A 22149-nucleotide genomic window follows, 5' to 3' on the forward strand; every position below is an offset into this window, starting at 1 on the left:
TATAATCCAAATTTTTTGTACTGGTGATTAGAGAAATTTTTTTTAAAGTACACTTACCTTACTTCATGCTCATGTTACTGTAGATGTCAAACTCATCCATTCCATCGGGTTCGAAGGCTCGAATCTGCTCGAACAGTTCGCTATCCATGAAACTATCAGTTTGGGCCGGTGTAGCCGCACTGAAGTAGCTGTGTGGTGATTATCGTCCATTTTGTGTAGTGGTGATTAATTTGCGAGGTGGTGATTATCGTCCATTTTGTGTAGTGGTGATTAAGATTTTTTTGTGTTGGTGTTTAATAAAAAAAAATTGTTGTTTTTGTCGAATTGTCGAAGACCAGCGGACGCACCAAACAGGGTAATCGGGAAAGAAAAGAAAATGCAACACGTTAATATAGTGAAGACGGTCGTTGTAAAAAAAAATAATTAAAAAAAAATACAACCTACAACCGACGCCAAAAAGGCAGCACAGACAAGACGCAGCTGTAGTGTATGATAGGACGAAAATCCAAAAAAAATAATAATTTAAAAACTTCATTAAAAAAAGATAACAAAAAAAAGTTGTAAAAAGAAAAACACGACCGTCTGTGTTGCATTTTCGCGATGGGTTTAAAACGTTTAGAAAAAGTCATTTGAAAATTAAATAAAAATTTAAAAAACTATGTACTAAGGACACCAAATCACATCAAAGGACTATTATAAAAAAATATTTGATTATTCAAATACTAACATTAGATCTTAAGACGGGATATTTACCATGTTTATTAATGTCTATGAGTTTCCCACAAGAGCTTGTAACAGTGCCAAAGTATCGGAAACTATCCGTGATCATGGCGCTTGCAACAGTGCCGAAATATCGGAAACTCCGTGCTCATGGCGCTTGCAACAGTGCCGAAATACCACTCATGGACATAAATAAACATGGTAAATATCCCGTCTCAAGTTCTAATATTAGTATTAGTCACCATGTCAGTTTAAAAGCTTATATTCAAAGACTTTTTCCAAACAAAAATGAAAAGTCATATATTTAATATTTTATCACATATATTGATACAAATACATCAATTCGAAACATACATACACCGTGATCAACATCGTAAATTGTCATGTATAGATAAAAATTGGTTAGTTTTGGTGTATCAAAACTTCTTACCTCGAAAACTGAACGAATATAATGCTTTAAGCTTCACAGCATTCACAGGCCCGCATCGTACACATCGGAAAGATCGCATCAAACAGATTAAGATTTTTTTTCAGACTGCGTCCACTGTATTGCCGACGTGAATATCAGCAATCGGATTTTTGGCATCGGCATTCCGTATGACGTCATCAGTACGCATCGCATGTAGGCATTGCCGATGATGCGGTCCGTACGATGCGGATCAGTGGACGCAGTTGTATGAGTTTCTATACAAGACAAACTAAAATCCGTTGCGTACGATGCGGGCCTGTGGACGCTTGCTTACTTTTATAATCCACTAAAAACTAATTTCGCTAAACGTTTCTTGAAGACGTTTAATTTTGACTAGTTGATATGAATATCTTTCTTTTTGGCAGTCCGGTGAAAATGTTTCAAGTCTTGAGCCAATTTTATCCGAATTTTCGAAGTTTTGATAGACCAATAAGTTTATTGTCTAACCCCACACATAAATTGTTTTATTATTAGTTCCAAAATGTTTCTTTTACTAGTATTTAACTATCATACATGTTTTGAATGATCAAAGATAACAAGAGGATACTGAAGAGTAATTTTATTGTGACTTTCGTGAGACATACTAAATTAATTATTATGTTATCGGCTTACGCACGTAACTTGTGTGTCGTGTGTCGCCGACACGACACACACAACTAGTCGAGTTCCTCGTCAAACAGTTACGTGAGTAAGCCGATAACATGATAATTACCTGAAAACGTACCTGAATCTTTCAATACATTTTAGAAAAACGGGATTTCTTTGGGTATATTACGTGTGGAGTCGACAAAGAGATTTTTTTCATAGATTTTTCCTATCAAATTACGCCTACCTAAAAATAATAGTCACATCCATTTAAGATAATATTACAATAATAATATAATAATCATAATAATTCACATAAATTCGTTAATTTTATTAACTATTCAACCAACCAATCGGAAACGCAACACCGACGCGTTTATCCGAAGGACTTTTCAAAATTAATCCCCATCACACAAAATTATTAATCACCATCACAAAAAATTTTGGCCAATTGATTTTTTAAACTTAAAAATAGATATATCAAAAATTCCTTCGGACGCGACGGTGGTAGATTTTTATTTAATTTTTTTTTTTTACAGTTAATTGACCGATTTAATTTTCTTATACATACAACATTCAATATTTTCCTAGCCTAGACGTTTATTTGGTTATTTCTATTTTTCGAAAAACAGCGACATACTTATAACACATATAATAGAACCTCTGCAAGTCTTAAAAGAAATCAGAACCCTACTGAGTAAGAGCTTGCTTTAGGTTTAAAGTAATCGAAACGAGAGCGCGTTCGGCGCTCTAATTGGCCGGCTCGTATAAACCAACCAATCAGAGCGCCGAACGTGCTCTAGTTTTCATAACTTTTCTCGTATATGTTTACATTGTGTAGAGACTAATTTTGTATGAATAAGACTGTGCGTTCGGCGCTCTGATTGGCCCACTCGAATAAACCAACCAATCAGATCGTCGCATGCGCTCTCATTTCGCTTACTTTAAACGTAAAGCAAATTCATACTAAAGATACTGATTATTTAACTTAAAGAGGTTCTACAATATTCAACAAAAAAGCGCCATTTTTAATTTCGTTCGTCGTTCTATTACAAACAGACATAGTCTAAACACATTATAGTATGCAAAACTCCATATTATAAGCATTAGAAAATTGAACAACTTTAATTACAATGATGCCAACCGATTTAGAACTTTGTAATGGAAATGATAAGACTTATAACAATTGTCTGTTAGGTCATGGGATGATAGAAATAAAATAGGCTTTTTGATCATTCTTCTACGCTTCCCGACATGAATTGACCTTTAAAGTACAGTAGAAGCTCCTTATTCGCGCTTCCTTCATTCGCGGATTGAAAAATTGCGACCCAATTCCCATATTCGCGGTCTAAAATTTCTTTATTCGCGGATCGAATCGAAATATCGGTGCGTAACCTAAAAAAATACATTCGCTATCCTTTGTCAACGCGTCAGTAGAAGGATAAAAAAATAAAATAGACCTTATTACAGCTACGTCTCGATTGTGACTTCTGCCTAAACCTAGTGTGACCTAAACCTGATGATAATATTATTATCATCAGGCAATCTGTATGATCAGAAAGTTCAATTAAACATTTTTTTACCTACTATTTGCTTCTTAATTTCGTCATCTAGGAACGTATCCCCTATAACCCCATACAAATTACCATTCCATATTCACGGTTTCTGTATTCGCGGCATATTTACGGAACGCATACCCCGCGAATAAGGAGCTTCTACTGTATACATTTAACAGAGACCGGATAGCAGCGCTCTCTGATAAACCTGAACCATTTACACTGGGATCTCCAACCCGCCTGCCTGCGGAAATTATGGCTAAATCTTATGTAGAGGAGACAGTTTTTTTTTTTTACATTTGATGGGTCGACTTTTGGCCGCTATCTCGCCTGATGGTAAGTGATGATGCGACCTACGATGGAGCACGACTGCCCATAAGCAACCTATTCACTCGGGCTTTGAAGACACCCAGGTTATACCCATCAGGAAACACAGACTCCGGCAAGGAGTTCCACTCCCTAGCAGTTCGCACAAGGAAGCTTGAAGCGAAGCGCTTCGTGCGAGTGGGTGGGATATCTACCATGAGCTTATAATCCATAGTAGCAGTGGACTGTCACTCGCTATTCACGATGGTCGAGTAAAAAACCTATTAAGTATATGGGACACCAAGCAATTATAAGAACTATCACAAAGCACAAGAGTTTACATTCCTCTGACTCAAAATCGGTTACCATCATAATAAATAAAGCTTATCAAATCTAACAATACATACGGAGCAATATTACCTACAAATTTGAGCATCATTTTTGTGCAAAATTCAACTCTATTGAGCTTGTCATACGTCTTGTTATACGTTTGTTCATGATTTGCCTTTGGTAAATTTTATATGAATTTTCTATATGTCAGTATTGTAGACAGGGCTTCACTTAACTATGTTAAACCAGTATAAAGTGACCGTTGAATGTGAGAAAAATCATTAAAAGCGAGGCCATGGTAAACTGGTTGCGTATAACTTGATATATTATTGTAGCTCTTTCTAAAATTATTTAGACACCACTGACAAACGGTAAAGGAAAACATCTTGAGGAAACCTGGGCTTATAATTTCTGATTATAAGTTTGAAATCGCTAATCGGCATTGAGCTAGCGTGGTGATTAATGCTCAAACCTTCTCCGTGTGAGAAGAGGCCTTTGGTCAGCAGTGGCCAGTTATAGGCTGATGATGATGATGACGTGTAGCCTTGTGTACAATACTGACGTATAAGAGCTAGGAGACAATTAGTACCGCATTCAGAAACATTGAATGATTACTTAAACTATTCCTTAGTAACAATTTTGTTCTGAAAACAATTGCTAAGGACTGGGTTAAATAACCATTAAATTACTCTGAGTACGGCGGTTAACATCAATCACACGTTTCTTTTTAAATTTCCTGTCCTTTAACTATCTTTTACCAGTTTTAGATGAACGACAGATATTTTCAAAAGCAGTAAACACTTTAAATTACGGTAAAATATAATGTGTTTAAAAAAAACAGCTTAAAAGCCCCATTTTCTGACTTACACCTAAACTTATAATAAAAAAAAAATACTTAAAACAATGTCATGTTTAAAAAACTGTACTTAATTTAAATTTAAAAACTAAATCTAAAATAAAATTAAAAGAGAAATATATTTTTTATAGTTAAAAATAAAATTTAAATTAGCACCGAATTTATACAAAGAAAAAAATACTATACGAGGAATATTAATCACAATTTTGTTATTTTTTAGTTCTGGTTTGTTCTTTTTTTAGTTTTACTTTCATCATGAGCAGTATTTTGAACCAATCAAAATAAGTATGATTAAGTAAAAATTGTTAAAACTACTAAACATTTGAGAATTAAGTAATAAAAAAGAAAGAATATATATTTTTACTACTTTTTTTTTTATAATTAGCTAAATCTTAACTTATTTTAAATTTAAAAGAAGGAAAATTTTATAAAATGCAATACATGGACCCCAAAGAGATAGTTTTTCAGTTTTATTATATTATAATTAATTTATAAGTCAATATTAACCTCAAATATATAAAAAAAAAAACATCAAATGTATGTTTTCTTCACAAAAAAAAAAAATACCAAATTCATAAATAAAAAACGTAAGGAATCAAGAAACTTCAGTCATTTCATTATTAGTTTTATTTTTTTCAAGAATTTATGAAAAATATTTAGAAATAGATTATTAAAAAAATAATACGAAGCAAAGGACGGCCTGAGATTGACATAATTATATTTTTTATTATTTGTAAATACGTAAAAAGTAAATGAAAAATAGATTTTTTAAATTTTTAATTTGGATATGTTTTATATTATATATAACCTTTTGATAGACATACTAAATTAATTATTATGTTTTTCGGTAGAGGGCGCCCTAGACGGACATATAGCGACCAGATTGGCGATATATTATAGGGCCAAATTAAAAGTACCCTTAACCGACGAGCATGCATGAAAAGACTGATGACTGTTGATGAAGCAAAAGAAGTATGTAAGAGTCGTAGTAATTGGCGGTCCATTGTCTCTGCCTACCCCTACGGGAGACAGGCGTGAAGTTATGTATGTATGTGTGTTTTTTGGACATGTATCAGTAGTAGTGCGACAGTCGCCGCGTCGTGTGTCGCGGAATGCTGCTCATGAATATGAGTCTCTAGCATGGCATGGAACTAGTCGAGCGTCAAACAGTTACGTGAGTAAGCCGATAACATAATAATTGATTTAGTATATGTTTTTTTAATGTTTTAAGATTTGTATAAATAACGCAATAGAAATTCGGTTATTTCTTTTTTCGATAAAATTTCTAATAAAAAATTTGATCAACAATCAGTTCACAGAATAATAAGTAGATACAATTTTAAATTGCACAATTTTTTAGCTAATATAAATATACTTATATATATATTTCATATATATAAATATTTTATAATAATATATATTTCTTTTATACACTTTTATAACAAGAACAATTAACTATAAATAACTTCATAATAATATATATTTTATTTTAATAAACAATTGATTTAAATAGAACTGAGTTTGTTTCGGCATTTCTTCTCAGAGTAGTCGGATAGGAAATGTCGGCCTCATCTAGTTATTTAAGAGATTGACGTGTAAAAGAGTTACATTGTAACCTATTTGCAAAATAAATATCATTTATCGTTTAGAAAACTCGACAATACTAGTGAAATATGTTATATATAAAAAAAGAAAAATTAGTACCGTCAAAACCCTATTTCTTTTTTTCTCGAAAGCCAAACCTAATTTATCCAATTGTTTTTGTAAATTCGTTGATACCGTTGAAGCTCTTTTTCTTTTAAAAAATTGGTCAAAAACCTGCTGTTGATATGTCGATCTTTTTTTTTTAAATATCAATGTCAAAATCAACCAGAGTTCTACAAAATTTTAAAACTACCACAAAAAAAATAACTAAAGATTATCATTTAATTTAAAAAGGAATACTGATTAAGGACATAGCGTAGCTTATAATTAAGAATTACAATTATAAATTAAAAATAAATGCTGTTGCAAGAAGACTATTTGATTGTTTTTATAATACTGATTTAAATTTTGTGCTTGTTTTTTTTTTATTATATTTTAAGATTTTAATCTGAAGATTGAGCTAAAAACTGCAATAATTCAAGTGTGGGAGAGCCATGCTTCGGCACTGCTGGGCCGGCTCGACTGGATTGATACCACGGCCTCACAGAAAACCGACGTGAAACAACGCTTGCGTTGTGTGAGTGAGGTTACCGGAGGCCCAATTACCGATACATGGTTTCTCAAAAACAAATTACTCTTTTAGCCGTACTCAGAATCATTTAATGGTTACTTAACCCAGTCCTTAGCAATTGTTTTCGATACAAAATCGATACTAAGGAATAGTTTAAGTAATCATTAAATGTCTCTAAGTACGGCAGTCAGTACCATTAGTACGAGTTGGCTTTACGTTTAAACAAAACTAACGCTTTCAGCGCTCTGATTGGCCGGCTCGAATAAACCAACCAATCAGAGCGCCGAACCCGCTCTCGTTTCGATTACTTTAACACATTGAACGCCGCGGTGGTCACCGGTGACAGACGTTAGCGAAGGATTTGCCTTCAACAGTTTTCTATTGGCAGTCAAAGACTTAAATGTAAAGCAACCTCGTACTAAAGCCTCCGATATTAGACTCCTTAGCAGTTCTATCTCATTTAAACTCCAGATTAAAATCCTAAAACACAATAAAAATAAATAAATCTCATCATAATGATCATATTCACCCAATTAATTACAATAATAACCAATTAATCAAATATCTAATTAACCAACATTCATACAAACATACACACATATAATTTACAATAGAGAAATTGTCGTATAGTTTCATCGATACCACTTTAAAGCGGGTTTCGTGCAAATCGGAAAAGCAAGGGTATGATTTTATTGGACACATATTTCATATTTAAAAGCTTCTATTTAGTTTGGATCCATTTTAAAAAAAGCAACGTCACGCCTTATATCCCGGAAGGGGTAGACAGAGGTGCACATTGCGGCCATAATGCCAATGCACACCCACATTTCACAATTTATGTTATCAAGTCCCCTGTAATACGGAGTAAGCCTTTTGTCATATACTGGACACAATTTCAGGCTCCGTGCTACTACTGAGAAATTTTCGAAAATCCATTTTTTCACTGAGGGACTAAATAGACTTTTACTTTTAATATTTCAATTCTATTTTGACGTTTCAAAGCCGCGGTAAAGTAGTATCGGTAAAACTATATCAAATACAACATACACAAGCGATTTTCACCCTTATAAACATACGACTTATTTGCTTCAGAACGTCATCTCAATTCTATAGAGAATAAGGACGAGAATCGCCTGTATGGATTGTGAGTTTTTTTATTTAACACATCAATTTGTGAAATCCGTCTTATAGTTGAAGAATGGTTGTGCCGCAGCTAAAAAAAGAGAGTTTATATATTATATTATATATAGTATATAGGTAATATTGTATATAAGGGGGGCTAAAAAGTTTTGAGCCTTTTGCGGGGGAGGGGGATCATCCAATGACTTCTACCGCCTTGGGCGAGGGGACAGGGAGTGTCCTACTTTGAGAATAACGAGAGAAGAGACTATGACCTCTGAGTTTATTTCGGCATTTCTTCTCAGAGTATTCCGTTAGCAAATGCCAACCTCATCTAGTTATTTAAGAGATTAACGTGTAAAAGTGTTACATTGTAACTTACTTGCAAAAATCATTTATCATTTACTGACTAAAAACCTACTCTTGCGTCTGACACTCTCTCCTCACCCAAGGCGTGAGAAATCATTGGATAATTTCCTCCCTCCAAAAATGGACAGTCCAAACTTCCATAAGACTCCTTCCAATTCCATCATCACCTTAGACGCTCAAAACATTTCAGCACAACTTTAAAATATGCAATCGATTATAAAAAAAAATGACGATTGAGATTATGAATATTATATAAAATAATATAATAAAAAGATTTCGAAATATGTCAGTCTATATAGGAAATGTATATCATCATTAATTTAGGCAAAGATATAGTATATATTTCATAAAAACCTTTTGCCAAAATTTTGTTTATTTTAAATCAAAATTAAGTTATATTAGTAAAATGTTTTGGATCACGCTTAACACATAATATTAAATCTAACTTAATTTAGTCTTAAAAGCAACGAGAAGGCAAAAAAATTTCGAATTAAAAAAAAAAGACTTAAAAAATAAAATTACAAACTAAAAAAATTCGGATGTGACTATTAAATAAAACTAAAATTATAATTAAAATAAAAACGAAAAAATAATAAAATAATACTAATTTTTTTCAATGTTTTGTGTCGAAATTTCAGTTCATCTTCCGAATTTATAATTAAAAAAAAAAGAAACTCAGAAATCAATCATGTACCTATGGGAAGGAGAAAGAAAAACAATTAAAATAAGAACAAAAAAACTGAAAAAAAATATTAAAAAATATAAAAAAATATGGTTCTTAGTGTTAATTGAGTTTAAAAACGTCTATATCAAAATAAATTAATTGCTGTTCGTTAGTCTCGCTAAAACTCGAGAACGACTGGACCGATTTGGCAAATTTTGATCTTGAATTATTTGTAGAAGTCCAGGGAAAGTTTAAAAGGTGAGAAAAAACAATGTTTGAGGCGGTACGAAGTTTGCCGGGTCAGCTAATTTGGTAAATATTGTCCGAAAAATTGATAACTAGGTAGTTACTTCAATTAAAAATAAATTATTTAGACTTTTCAATACAATATAATATTAATAAAATAATCACACTTTTGTTTATAGATTTGATGATCTACTTAATTGTCGAATTTTTCTAACTTATTTTCTAGAAACAAGTCTGTTATTTGACGTAAAAATTTGATGACGTCATACAAAATTCATAAAAATATCGTTTTTAATATTTCGAAAAAAAGTATCGAATTTAACTAGTAAGAAAAGACGTTTTCCAACTCAAACAACACTAATCCCCACCCAGCAAATAATCCCCAGCCGACAATCCCCAGCGGACTAACCTGCTCTGTACGCTGGGCGTGTTGCGATGCGAGTCGGGCGAGTGGGCGTACGCCGGCGAGGACGACATGTACGGCGGCAACGTCGTCACCAACACGGGTTTCACATACCCGTTCTTCAGCATTTCGTTTTCTGGTGGGGATTACGAGGTTTAGGTTTTGTTTTTATTGTAGACACAAGTCAGAAGCCAAAGTCAAAGTTAAAAGTCAATAGTCCAAAGTCAAAGTTACAAGTCAAAATCAAATAATTTATTCAAAATAATTGTGATGTATTCAGATTTTGAAATATCGAATCACGTGCGTAAGTATATCTGAGAGAGTTTGAGTATGTGAATGAGTGTATGTGAGTTAATATGAGTGAAAACAAACATACTTATATGTTGCCATGACGACTTTTTTTGAAATAACTTAGTACAACATTTTCAAATTCTCTTATCAGTCTTAAGTATAAATTGTCAAGTTTAATAAAGGCATGTGAACGCGAGATTGTTTGAGTTCGTGAGTGAGTGAGTGAATAAGTGGGCGTGTGAGAAAATGAGTGAGTGCTTGATATAAGTGAATAAAAGAATGAGTAAGTGAATGAATGATAAAATCGGAGAATGAATGAGTGGGTGTGCGAGTAAGTGGATTAATGATTGAGTGAGTGGTTGAGTGAACAAGTAAATGAGTCAATGAATGAATAAGTGAATGTGAATGAGTGTTAGTGAGAGTATGAGTGAGTGAATGAGTGAGTGAGTTAATTAGTGAGTGAGTGTGTATAATATTTATCTATTTAGTAAAAAAACATACATAATTTTACAGCTTAAGCTTAATACATATGTAACAAGTATATTATATAACTCACCGGGTTTAGTGTAATACTTGGAGAAGACGTCGTCCTTGGCGATGTTGGGGTAGAGTAGTGAGTGAAGTGAGTGGAGTGCGTGAATGACTGAGTGAGTATAATACGTAACGTGTATATTGGAGAATGAGCGAGTGAGTGAGCGAATGAGTAAGTGAGTAAGTGCCTGAGTGAATGAATGAATGATTGAGCGAGTGAGTGAGAGTGACTGAATATAATATTTATGTATTTTGTAAAAAAACATGCATAATTCTACAACTTAAACTTAATAAGTACCAAGTACATTGTATAACTCACCAGGTTTAGTATAATACTTGGAGAAGACGTCGTCCTTGGCGATGTTGGGGTAGAGGAACTGCAGCTGCGTGAGGTCCAGGACGCGGTCGGCCAGCGAGCGCAGCATCAGGTCGCGGGACGTGAACGGCTGCAGGCTGAACACCTCGTTGCCCTCTGGAGGGGAAAGATAAGATATTAAAAGATAAAAAAAGAAAGAAAATATATTTATTTTGCACCGGGCACGATGCATCAAAAAATCAAATCGAAAATTAAAGTAAAAATAAAAGTAATATAAACATAGATACATTTTTCTTTTATAAAAATTAGGAAAAAAAATATTCTGCACAATATGAACAAATAACATAAAAGTAAAACTATAAAACAAATAAACCAAAAAAAAGGTGGGTACGTGCCCAAGGCAAAAGGGTTACCACCTCAGAATGAGCTGGGCGCCGAAAGTACCCAGCACTGATTTTCAGTTGGCACCCTTTACAGTGACCCACCAACCAATTATAGTGCGGTACACTATAATTTATTTATGTATACGACAAGTAAAAGAAGAAAAATAAGGGTGGTCAGAAAACTGTTGAAGGCAAATCCTCCACTAAATCCACGTGGCAGTTAACGTGTTAAGTTTCAAGGAATTATAGTGTGGGAGAGCCAGGCGTCGGCACTGTTGTGTCGGCTCGACCGGAGTGATACCACGGCCTATACACCGACGTGAAAACAACGCTTGCGTTGTGTGAGTGGAGAACCTTCCCAATCTTCCCAATAACCTAACTTAAATTCCTTCAACGGCAACGGCAACTTTTAACGCCTCTGGTGTTTCATGTGTCCTATAGACGACAACAATTACTTACCATCAGGTAAACCGCCAGCTCGTTTACCAGCACATACCAAAAAAATCTCATACAAATGGGAAACCATGTTCAATACAAATGGGGTTTGTTTACTTACCACCAACCCACGCGATGGTGATGCCACCTAGCTCGGAGTCGGAGAAGCGCAGCAGGAACGTGCCGGCGGGACACTTGGACAACATCTCCTCAGCCTGCTTCTTCTGGATGAAGCCCATGATCAGACTGTAGGGGGGAAGGGGACATTATTATTAGAACTTATGACGGAATAATTACCATATAAGTTTTTAAACTGACATGGTCACTAACACTATTATTAGAACTTGTGACGGAACATTTACCATATAAGTTTTTAAAACGGACATGTTCACTAACACTATTATTAGAATTTGGGACGGAACATTTACCATATAAGTTTTTAAACTGACATGGTCACTAACACTATTATTAGAACTTATGACGGGATATTTACCATATAAGTTTTTAAACTGACATGGTCACTAACACTATTATTAGAACTTGTGACGGAACATTTACCATATAAGTTTTTAAACTGACATGGTCACTAACACTATTATTAGAACTTGAGACGGGATATTTACCGTATAAGTTTTTAAACTGACATGGTCACTAACACTATTATTAGAACTTATGACGGAATATTTGCCATTTTTATCATATCAATATCGGAAACTCTTCAGAATGAATAAACATGGTAAATATTATTATTAGAACTTATGACGGGATATTTACCATGTTTATTCACTTTGGTGAGTTTCCGATATTTCGGCACTGTTGCAAGCGCCATGATCACGGATTAACCCATTTCAATAAACATGGTAAATATCCCGTCATAAGTTCTAATAATAGTGTTAGTGACCATGTCAGTTTTAAAACTTATATAGAAGGGACATGTTAAAACATTAAGTAGTATTTATAAGAGTCCCGTAGGCTTACTCCCGAAACCCATAAACGGCCGTGCGTACGGCAGTTGGCTACTCAAAGAGCCATCAGACCACCACAGATAGGGCCCAGTAGGGTTGATGCCAAAACACGTTTGGGCAACGCCACAACATTGCGTTGCGGTGTCGTATCGCAAAAACGACTATAGTCCTAAATACGCTCTCACGTCTACCTCACCGAAGGGGTAGGCAGAGGTGCACATTACGGCACGTAATGCCACTATACAATGTACACCTACTTGTCACCATTTTTGTTATAAGTCCCATATAATAGGGGGTGAGCCTATTGCCATATAACGGGCACAATTCCAGACTCCGTGCTACAACCGATAAATTTTTGAAAGCCCAGTAATACTTTGCCTGACCCGGGAATCGAACCCGAGATCTCTTGTCTCGCACTTGCGACCACTCGACCAACGAGGCAGTCCTCAATACACTTTTTCGCACGTTGCGCGGCAGCTGGTTGCCCAGACACCACGCCAACCGTGCAGTCAAAAACAGCGAGCGAGCTTGTCCCTTTAAAAAATACTAATGAACATTTTTAAATCTTATACTCACTAATATATTATAAAGCTAGAGTTTGTCTGTTTGTTTGAACTAATCTCCGGAACTACTGGTCCGATTTGAATAATTCTTCTAGTGTTGGATAATACATTTATCGAGGAAGGCTATAGGCTATAAAACATCACGCTATGGCCAATAGGAGCCAAGCAGAGCGGGTGAAACCGATACGATCAATAGGAATCGGGTGAAACCGCGTGCGTGTAGCTAGTCTATAATAAAAAAAAAATATCTTCAAAACACTCACTGATCACACCACAGGGTCCTCAGATAATCCCTGGTGACCTTCACCACCATGTAGAACCACTCCCAGAAGGTGAAGTTCCTCTCGGGCAGGGCATCTTTGCAGAACTGCGTCCAGGAGACAGGCATAGCGTTCAACTCGATGTTGTTCAGCGGCAGACTGGTCCTGGGAACGGCGCATATACTTTATGTTACATATAGCGTTGTGCTCAAGTAGGATATCGAACTTTGTACAACATGTGGATACTTAAAAGCTGCTGGAAGGGGCGCAAGAGATGGTGAAAATGCGCCGAAAGTCACTTACATTGGCGCCAAAGCCGCTTAAAGTTACTCGAAGAGGTGTAAAAGTCACTAAAGGGGCGCGAAAATCACTTGAAGGACAGCTGAAGTCCCTGAAAGGGGCACGAAAGTCACTTACAGGGGCGCAAAAGTCACTAAAGAGGCGCAAAAGTAACTCAAAGGGGCACGAAAGTCACTTACAGGGGCGCAAAAGTTACAGAAGGGGGCGCGAAAGTCACTTAACTGGGGCGCTATAGTCACTTACAGGCGCGAAAGTCACTTAAACGAGCGCAAAAATCTCTAAAGGTGTGCAAAAGTCTCTTAACTGGGGCGCTATAGTCACTTACAGGGCGCAAAAGTTACTTAAACGAGCGCAAAAGTGTCTAAAGGTGTGCAAAAGTCACTCAAAGGGGCGCAAAAGTCACTTACTCGGCGCAAAAGTCACTTAAACGAGCGCAAAGGTCTCTAAAGGTGTGCAAAAGTCACTTACACGTCGCAAAGTCACATAAACAATAAGAAAACGAGTACCGTAACGCGACATTAGTGAAACGTGAAATATTGTAACAAGGCATCGCGTTCAGCTCGATGTTGTTCAATGGGAGACTGGTTCTGGGGACGGCGCATATACTTTATGTTACATATAGCGTTGTGCTCAAGTAGGATAACGAACTTTGTACAATATAAAAGTCTCTTAAAGGGCACAGGAGTTGGTGAAAACGCGGCGAAAGTTGCTTAAAGGGGCGAATGTTGCTTAATGAGGCGCAAGTCACTTAAAAGAGGGCGACAGTTTGCTTATAGGGGCGCAAAAGGAGCTTAAATGGGCGCAAAAGGAGCTCAAATGGGCGCTAAAGTCACTTAAAAAGGCGTAAAAGTCATTGAAAGGGGCGCAGAAGTCACTAAAGGGGCGCAGAAGTCACTGAAAGGGGCGCGAAAGTCACTATAAGGGGCGCAAAAGTCACTGAAATGGGCGCGAAAGTCACTTACAGGGCGCAAAAGTCACTTAAACGAGCGCAAAAGTCACTTACTCGGCGCAAAAGTCACTTACAGGGGCGTGAAAGTCACTAAAAGGGGTGCAAAAGTCACATGAAGGGGAGCTAAAGTCACTATAACAATAAGAAAACGAGTACCGTAACGCGATATTAGTGAAACGTGAAATATTGTAACAAGGCATCGCGTTCAGCTCGATGTTGTTCAGCGGGAGACTGGTCCTGGGGACGGCGCGTATACTTTATGTTACATATAGCGTTGTGCTCAAGTAGGATAACGAACTTTGTACAATGTGTGGATGCTAAAAGTTGGTAAAAATCACTTAAAGAGCACAGGAGTTGGTGAAAGGTGGCGAAAATCACTTGAATGGGGGCGCAAGTCATTGAAAGGGGCGCTTAAGTTACTTAAATGGGCGCAAAAGTTGCTTAACTGGGCGCAAAAGTGGCTTAAAGGGGTTCAAATATTGCTTAAAGGGCACAAGTCAATGGAAAGGGCACAAAAGTCACTTACTCGGCGCGAAAGTCACTGAAAGGAGCGCAAAAGTCTCTAAAGGGGTGCAAAAGTCACTAAAAGGGGCGCGAAAGTTACTCAAAGGGGCGCGAAAGTCACTCAAATGGGCGCGAAAGTCACTTAAAAGGGACGCGAAAGTCACTTACAGGGGCGCAAAAGTTACTTGTAGAAGCGCGAAAGTTACTTACAGGGACGCGAAAGTCACTTACAAGGCGCAAAAGTCACTTAACGAGCGCAAAAGTGTCTAAAGGTGTGCAAAAGTCACTTAAAGGGGCGCAAAAGTCACATAAACAATAAGAAAACGAGTATCGTAACGCGATATTAGTGAAACGTGAAATATTGTAACAAGGCATCGCGTTCAGCTCGATGTTGTTCAGCGGGAGACTGGTCCTGGGGACGGCGCATATACTTTATGTTACATATAGCGTTGTGCTCAAGTAGGATAACGAACTTTGTACAATGTGTAGATGCTGAAGGTTGCTGTATGGGGAAAGAGTCACTCAAAGGGGCGCGAAAGTTACTTACAGAGGCGCAAAAGTCACTTACAGAGGCGCAAAAGTTACTTACAGAGGCGCAAAAGTCACTTACAGAGGCGCAAAAGTCACTTACAGAGGCGCAAAAGTCACTTACAGAGGCGCAAAAGTCACTTACAGAGGCGCAAAAGTCACTTACAGAGGCGCAAAAGTCACTTACAGAGGCGCAAAAGTCACTTACAGAGGCGCAAAAGTCACTTACAGAGGCGCAAAAGTCACTTACAGAGGCGCAAAAGTCACTTACAGAGGCGCAAAAGTCACTTACAGAGGCGCAAAAGTTACTTAAACGAGCGCAAAGGTCTCTAAAGGTGTGCTAAAGTTAGTCAAAGGGGCGCGAAAGTCACTTACAGGGGTGCAAAAGTAACTTAAAGGGCCCAAAAGTAGATGAAAATGCACCAAAAGTCACTTAAAGTGTCAGTCAGTCACTAATAGGGGCATTAAAGTAACTTAAAGACGCCCAAAAGTCACTTAAATGAGGGCGAAAGTTGCTCAAAGTAAGCTAAAGTCGCTTAAATTAGTCAAACCTGAAATATTGTAACAAAATAAAATAATCAATTGACACTATGTCTGCACAAAACACACTGAAAAAAGCTAAAACAAACAACAACGGACACCACAATCACGCCACTCCTGAAAAATGCCACTAAACACTATATTTACCTAAATATCTTCTCGGCGAGGAACCTCAGGTTATCTTCAGAGAGGTCTCCTCCGGTCGCCGAGCAGAATTTGATGCGCAGCGTCTCAGCCAACTGGCCCCAAGTTACCTGGAAATAAAGGAGACGGTTTACTATTAGAATATATAGTATATGTTGCAGTCAAAACTCTTAACCAGTCAAGAGTACTATTTGACTAGCAAAATCAGTTAAAAATACTTAGACCGCAAGCTTTAGTCAATAATACTTTTGACTAAAATAACAGACAAAAGTACTTTTTATATATCATATTATGGAATATGGGGCAAACGAGTAGACGAATCATCTGATGGTAAGCGATCAATGCCGTCAATGGACACCCGCAACACTAGAGGAAACACAGGTGCATTGGCAGCCTTTTAAAGGAATACGCTCTTTCTTGTAAGTTTGAATGTCAAATTATATGTACGAATAATAAAAAAAGGTATATTCACGAGCGAAAATTTGTAGTTTTGTTATTGTGATAAAAATAAAACTAATGAGTACACAAAAAGTTTCTTCGGGAAAGTTGTTTGTAATCATGAGTACAATCACGTGTTTAAATATCGTTCACTAATTACCAGTCACCCTATATGTATATATTTTATGTTTATATAATTAATGATTATAATGTAAACTAATGCATGCATACAAATAACTAATAGAATAATTGATTATATATTTTTAAGACCATAATCAAAATTATATTTTGCCTAAAACCAAAAATTTATCAAAATACATCAGAAATAGCTTAAATCTCTGCCATAATTATTTTGTAAAAATGCCTAATTTAACTTTCGGGAATCAAACCCGCTACTGTCTAATAATAAATCAAAAATCTAATACCAAACTAACCTACCCCACTAATAAAATAATAACTATGCTTGCTTGTAACATTCCTTAAATTTCGGACGAACCCGACCGCTTTCGGGCTCAACCGGAGCCGTTAACCATTTTCGGGCTCGCCCGAAAGAAGCCAAAAGGAAACAGAAAATAATGTACTTTTTAATATAAAAGGTGTTAAAAGTATCTGCCACGGCTTTAATGGGAGGTAGTGTTGTGTTTGAAGATTACAATAGTGAAGAAATTCCGTACCCCGGACCAGTTAATTCAATTTGAGAACATAAAGAAGTTAAATACACATTGACTCTACTTTGGCTAAAGTGGTTCACAAATACGTATTATGTGTCGCTTCGTCATTGAAAATAATTGATTTCAGAGACAGTGAAAGAGAGAGCTCTTTCACTGTCTCTGTTGAATATAGATTTTTTGTATGAAAATAAAAAATACTCATAATCAATAATTTACATTCACTATTGTAATCTTCAAACACAACACTACCTCCCATTAAAGCCGTGGCAGATACTTTTAGAACACCTTATATAGAAAAAAATATACGGAAATGAAAAAAACCGGTATCTTAACACATTCAGTGCCACCGACTCGCCCAGAGAGTCCACGTAAATTTTATTCCAGTCGCATCAACTACGCAATTCTTTAGATTAAGGTATGTTTAGACTTCAGTATTATTTTAAGCAGAAAATTCACCTGCATTTTGGAAAGAAATAGCAAAAACATTGAACTCGCCGGGCGAGTCTATGGCGCTGGAATAAAATTTACGTGGACTCTCCTGGCGAGTCGGTTGCACTGAATGTGTTAAATATATTATATTATATCGGTTTCCGCCCTATCGGCTCGCGGCTACAACTCACCCTGATTTGATGGACCGGCTGCTCCGGTTATGTACGAGAAACAGAATTTTATTTTTATATTAACTATCGTAGGATATACGTTTTTAAACTGACATGGTCACTAATACTATCATTAGAACTTGACACGGGATATTTACCATGTTTATTTATGTCTATGAGTTTCCGATATTTCGGCACTGTTGCAAGCGCCATGATCACGGATGAACTGGAGTATATGCGGGTGGATGTTTATGAGCAGACAAATCGGTCTACCCTCTTTCTAGTTAGTTTTTGCTAACGACACCGCTACGATTGTCACTTGTATCACTTGTAACTCGATTTATTTCTTGACACACAAAACTCACTGTGTCCGCTCGAAAAATTTCTTCTTTCCTAGCACCTTTTACACAATTAGAATTCATGGCGCTTGCAACAGTACCGAAATATCGGAAACCTATAGACATAAGTAATCATAGTAAATATCCCGTCTTAAGTTCTAATGTTACTATCGTGAGACATACTAAATTAACTAAAAATCACGGTTTACTCACGTACATTAATGGAGAAAAGCTCTACTAGTAGGCTGCGCGACGTCGCCACGTCTGCGCACGCTGCTCATGATGAAGAGTCCCTCTGTGACTCGAAACTAGTAGAGCTTTTCTCCATTAATGTACGAGAGTAAACCGTGATTTTTAGTTAATTTAGAATTTTATTTTATTATACTAGTATTTTACATAAAGCGTGGTATTATTACAAGCATAGCTTATTATACCCCATTTAGACGCTAGAAGTGGTCTATTGGATCAGAGAAATATTAAATATATTTTAGAATCTATACCTAAAATCGACTATATTAATGGATAATGTTACGCAAATTAAGGAATTACCTACCTAGGTGACACTAGTGTAGTAACACTACTACTCATAACTACATATATAGGGTGACCGGTAGTTTGTAATCATGAGTACAATCACGTGTTCAAATATCGTTCACTAATTACCGGTCACCGTACATAAAACTGGAGAGTTTGTTTGTTTGAACGCGCTAATCTCGGGAACTACTAATCCTATTCGAAAAAATCTGTTTGTTTTGGATAATCCATTTATCGAGAAAGGCTATACTGCTATAAAACATCACGCTACGATTTATGTATGAAAATGCACATAAGTGTATTTATTAGGTACCGTAACATCGGGTTTCTTAGACCCTAGAGGGTAACTTTGACCCAAAATTTTAGACCAATGAAAAACGTATACACACATTGTTCTGGATTCCTATTGGTTGATAGAATTTGGGTCAAAGTTACCTCCTAGGGTCAAAGAAACCCGAATGTTACCGGTATTTTTAAAGAAATCTATACTAATATTATAAAGCTGAAGAGTTTGTTTGTTTGATTGTTTGTTTGTTTGAACGCGCTAATCTCCGGAACTACTGGTCCGATTTGAATAATTCTTTTTGTGTTGGATAGTGCATTTATTGAGGAAGGCTATAGGCTATAAAATAACTCGCTACGATCACAAGAACCGAGTAAAACGGGTGAAACTACGCGGAAGTAGCTACATATGCTAATCCTATTCGAAAAAATCTGTTTGTGTTGGATAGTCCATTTATCAAGGAAGGCTATAGGCTATAAAACATCACCCTACGATTCATATATAAAAATGAACATAAATAGGTAGTATTTTACAAAAATAAATACACAAATAAATAAAATTACCTTATCCGGTACAGCAAAAGGCACTCGGCCCGGTGGGCTGAAGGCGTTGTCCCATGTGACAGTGGCCCATCCGTGGGGCTCCTGGTTGCCGTGCACGATCACCACCACTGGCAAAGATAGCGTCCAGACCTGGGGATTAATGGAGATATCAAGGATTTTGTTTGGATCCCATTAACTCAGTCAGGGGACAAAAATGCAGTAAAAAAATTAAATGGATTTATTTTGCAATTAGGACATAAAAGAGCACTTTTACACGTCAATCTCTTAAATAACTAGATGAGGCATTTTTTATCAGACTACTCTGAGAAGAAATGCCGAAACAAACTCAGAGGTCATAGTCTCTTTTAAAGTCCAGACAATGATATAGAGGATAATGTGAGAGAACCGTGCAAGTTGGTTCTGTAGTGGTCTTTAGAGGAAAGAACCACAACAGTATGAGCGGACCTGTTCAGATGGCAGCACGCATGTGTCAGTTTACAATCAGCTCAATTAACGAATGTAGCTGACGTGTTTAAATATCTTGTGGGAAGTTACCTACAGTTGTATGTGTATTGATTAATTGAATTTACTTAGATACCTAAATTTTTTTTTCATTATTTCATTAAAAAAAACGTATCCATTTAGGATAAGTTTATTGGTAAGTGTTACTGTGAGGTGTAGTTTAGGATTGTTTGTTACTGAATTTAGTCTAAGGTTAAAAAATTCTCAATACACTATTGAATTAGGTGATTCTGTAATGATAGTAGTATTTTGTAGTAATAGTAATAATAAATAAATCTAATATATAAAATTCTCGTGTCACAGTTTTTGTTGCCCTCCTCCGAAACGGCTTGACCGATTTTGATGAAATTTTTTGTGCTTATCCGGTATCTATGAGAATCGGCCAACATCTATTTTTCATCCCCCTAAATGTTAGGGGTAGTACAACCCCATTTTTTTTAATTTTCCGCGGACAAAGTCGCGGGCAGAAGCTAGTAAATAAATAAATCCTTCACTAATTAACAGTTACTCTGTAGTTTGTTCAATGATACATGCTACCAATCTGCTACTCATTTGGAAGACCAGCTCTCCTCCACCAACGTTGAACTGCGACTGGAACAGCAGGGTCAGCTTCTCGTCCATCACGCTCTCCGTGCCCTTCTTCTCGGCACGCTTGATCTTACTATTGCTTACCATCAGGTGATACGTCTATCAGCTACTTACTTGGAAGACCAGCTCTCCTCCACCAACGTTGAACTGCGACTGGAACAGCAGGGTCAGCTTCTCGTCCATCACGCTCTCCGTGCCCTTCTTCTCGGCACGCTTGATCTTACTATTGCTTACCATCAGGTGATACGTCTATCAGCTACTTACTTGGAAGACCAGCTCTCCTCCACCAACGTTGAACTGCGACTGGAACAGCAGGGTCAGCTTCTCGTCCATCACGCTCTCCGTGCCCTTCTTCTCGGCACGCTTGATCTTACTATTGCTTACCATCAGGTGATACGTCTATCAGCTACTTACTTGGAAGACCAGCTCTCCTCCACCAACGTTGAACTGCGACTGGAACAGCAGGGTCAGCTTCTCGTCCATCACGCTCTCCGTGCCCTTCTTCTCGGCACGCTTGATCTTACTATTGCTTACCATCAGGTGATACGTCTATCAGCTACTTACTTGGAAGACCAGCTCTCCTCCACCAACGTTGAACTGCGACTGGAACAGCAGGGTCAGCTTCTCGTCCATCACGCTCTCCGTGCCCTTCTTCTCGGCACGCTTGATCTTACTATTGCTTACCATCAGGTGATACGTCTATCAGCTACTTACTTGGAAGACCAGCTCTCCTCCACCAACGTTGAACTGCGACTGGAACAGCAGGGTCAGCTTCTCGTCCATCACGCTCTCTGTACCTTTCTTCTCGGCACGCTTGATCTTACGGAGTTGCATGTTGCTGGGGATTAAGAGAGGAAACGTTAATCACCATTGCAAAAAAATGTTGTATTTTTTTTTTGTGTTTCGCTTTTAAAGTGTTATAATAATGTAAATATTTGTCAGATTTATTTTTATCTTTTCAAGATTTTCTCCTGTGTCGTGGGTACGTTTACAAACATACAAGTTCACATACACAATTTGTTGATCACACAGAGTTGCTCTGAGCGGGAATTGAACCCACTACACGTTGCACGGCAGCCGGTTGCCC

The 22149-nt window shown here is 36.9% G+C and overlaps 1 protein-coding gene and 2 long non-coding RNA genes across 8 annotated transcripts in view; 1 reads left to right on the top strand and 2 right to left on the bottom strand.

The window, feature by feature from the left end:
* Nucleotides 1–22149, bottom strand: part of LOC126911849 (uncharacterized) — a 146600-nt gene that overhangs the window by 6620 nt on the left and 117831 nt on the right. The gene's annotated exons all lie outside the window — the stretch shown is intronic.
* Nucleotides 1–22149, top strand: part of LOC126911857 (uncharacterized) — a 135992-nt gene that overhangs the window by 5000 nt on the left and 108843 nt on the right. The gene's annotated exons all lie outside the window — the stretch shown is intronic.
* Nucleotides 1–22149, bottom strand: part of LOC118280931 (signal transducer and activator of transcription 5B) — a 50659-nt gene that overhangs the window by 2634 nt on the left and 25876 nt on the right. For 2 of the 5 annotated variants that reach the window (XM_050700698.1, XM_050700699.1), the window contains exons 14-21: nucleotides 21777–21900; nucleotides 19974–20102; nucleotides 16551–16657; nucleotides 13586–13765; nucleotides 11916–12040; nucleotides 10980–11132; nucleotides 9845–9974; nucleotides 58–188 (exon numbers count right to left, since the gene is read on the bottom strand). In XM_050700698.1, coding sequence (XP_050556655.1) covers nucleotides 59–188; nucleotides 9845–9974; nucleotides 10980–11132; nucleotides 11916–12040; nucleotides 13586–13765; nucleotides 16551–16657; nucleotides 19974–20102; nucleotides 21777–21900 — 1078 coding nt within the window. In that variant the 3' untranslated portion in view covers nucleotide 58. Of the gene's footprint in view, nucleotides 1–57; nucleotides 189–6555; nucleotides 9220–9844; nucleotides 9975–10979; nucleotides 11133–11915; nucleotides 12041–13585; nucleotides 13766–16550; nucleotides 16658–19973; nucleotides 20103–21776; nucleotides 21901–22149 lie in introns of those variants that run through there. The other 3 variants (XM_050700700.1, XM_050700701.1, XM_050700702.1) reach the window with 3 other exon arrangements.

Source organism: Spodoptera frugiperda, chromosome 19 (assembly GCF_023101765.2).
Source record: "Spodoptera frugiperda isolate SF20-4 chromosome 19, AGI-APGP_CSIRO_Sfru_2.0, whole genome shotgun sequence".
NCBI classification, from domain to species: domain Eukaryota; kingdom Metazoa; phylum Arthropoda; class Insecta; order Lepidoptera; family Noctuidae; genus Spodoptera; species Spodoptera frugiperda.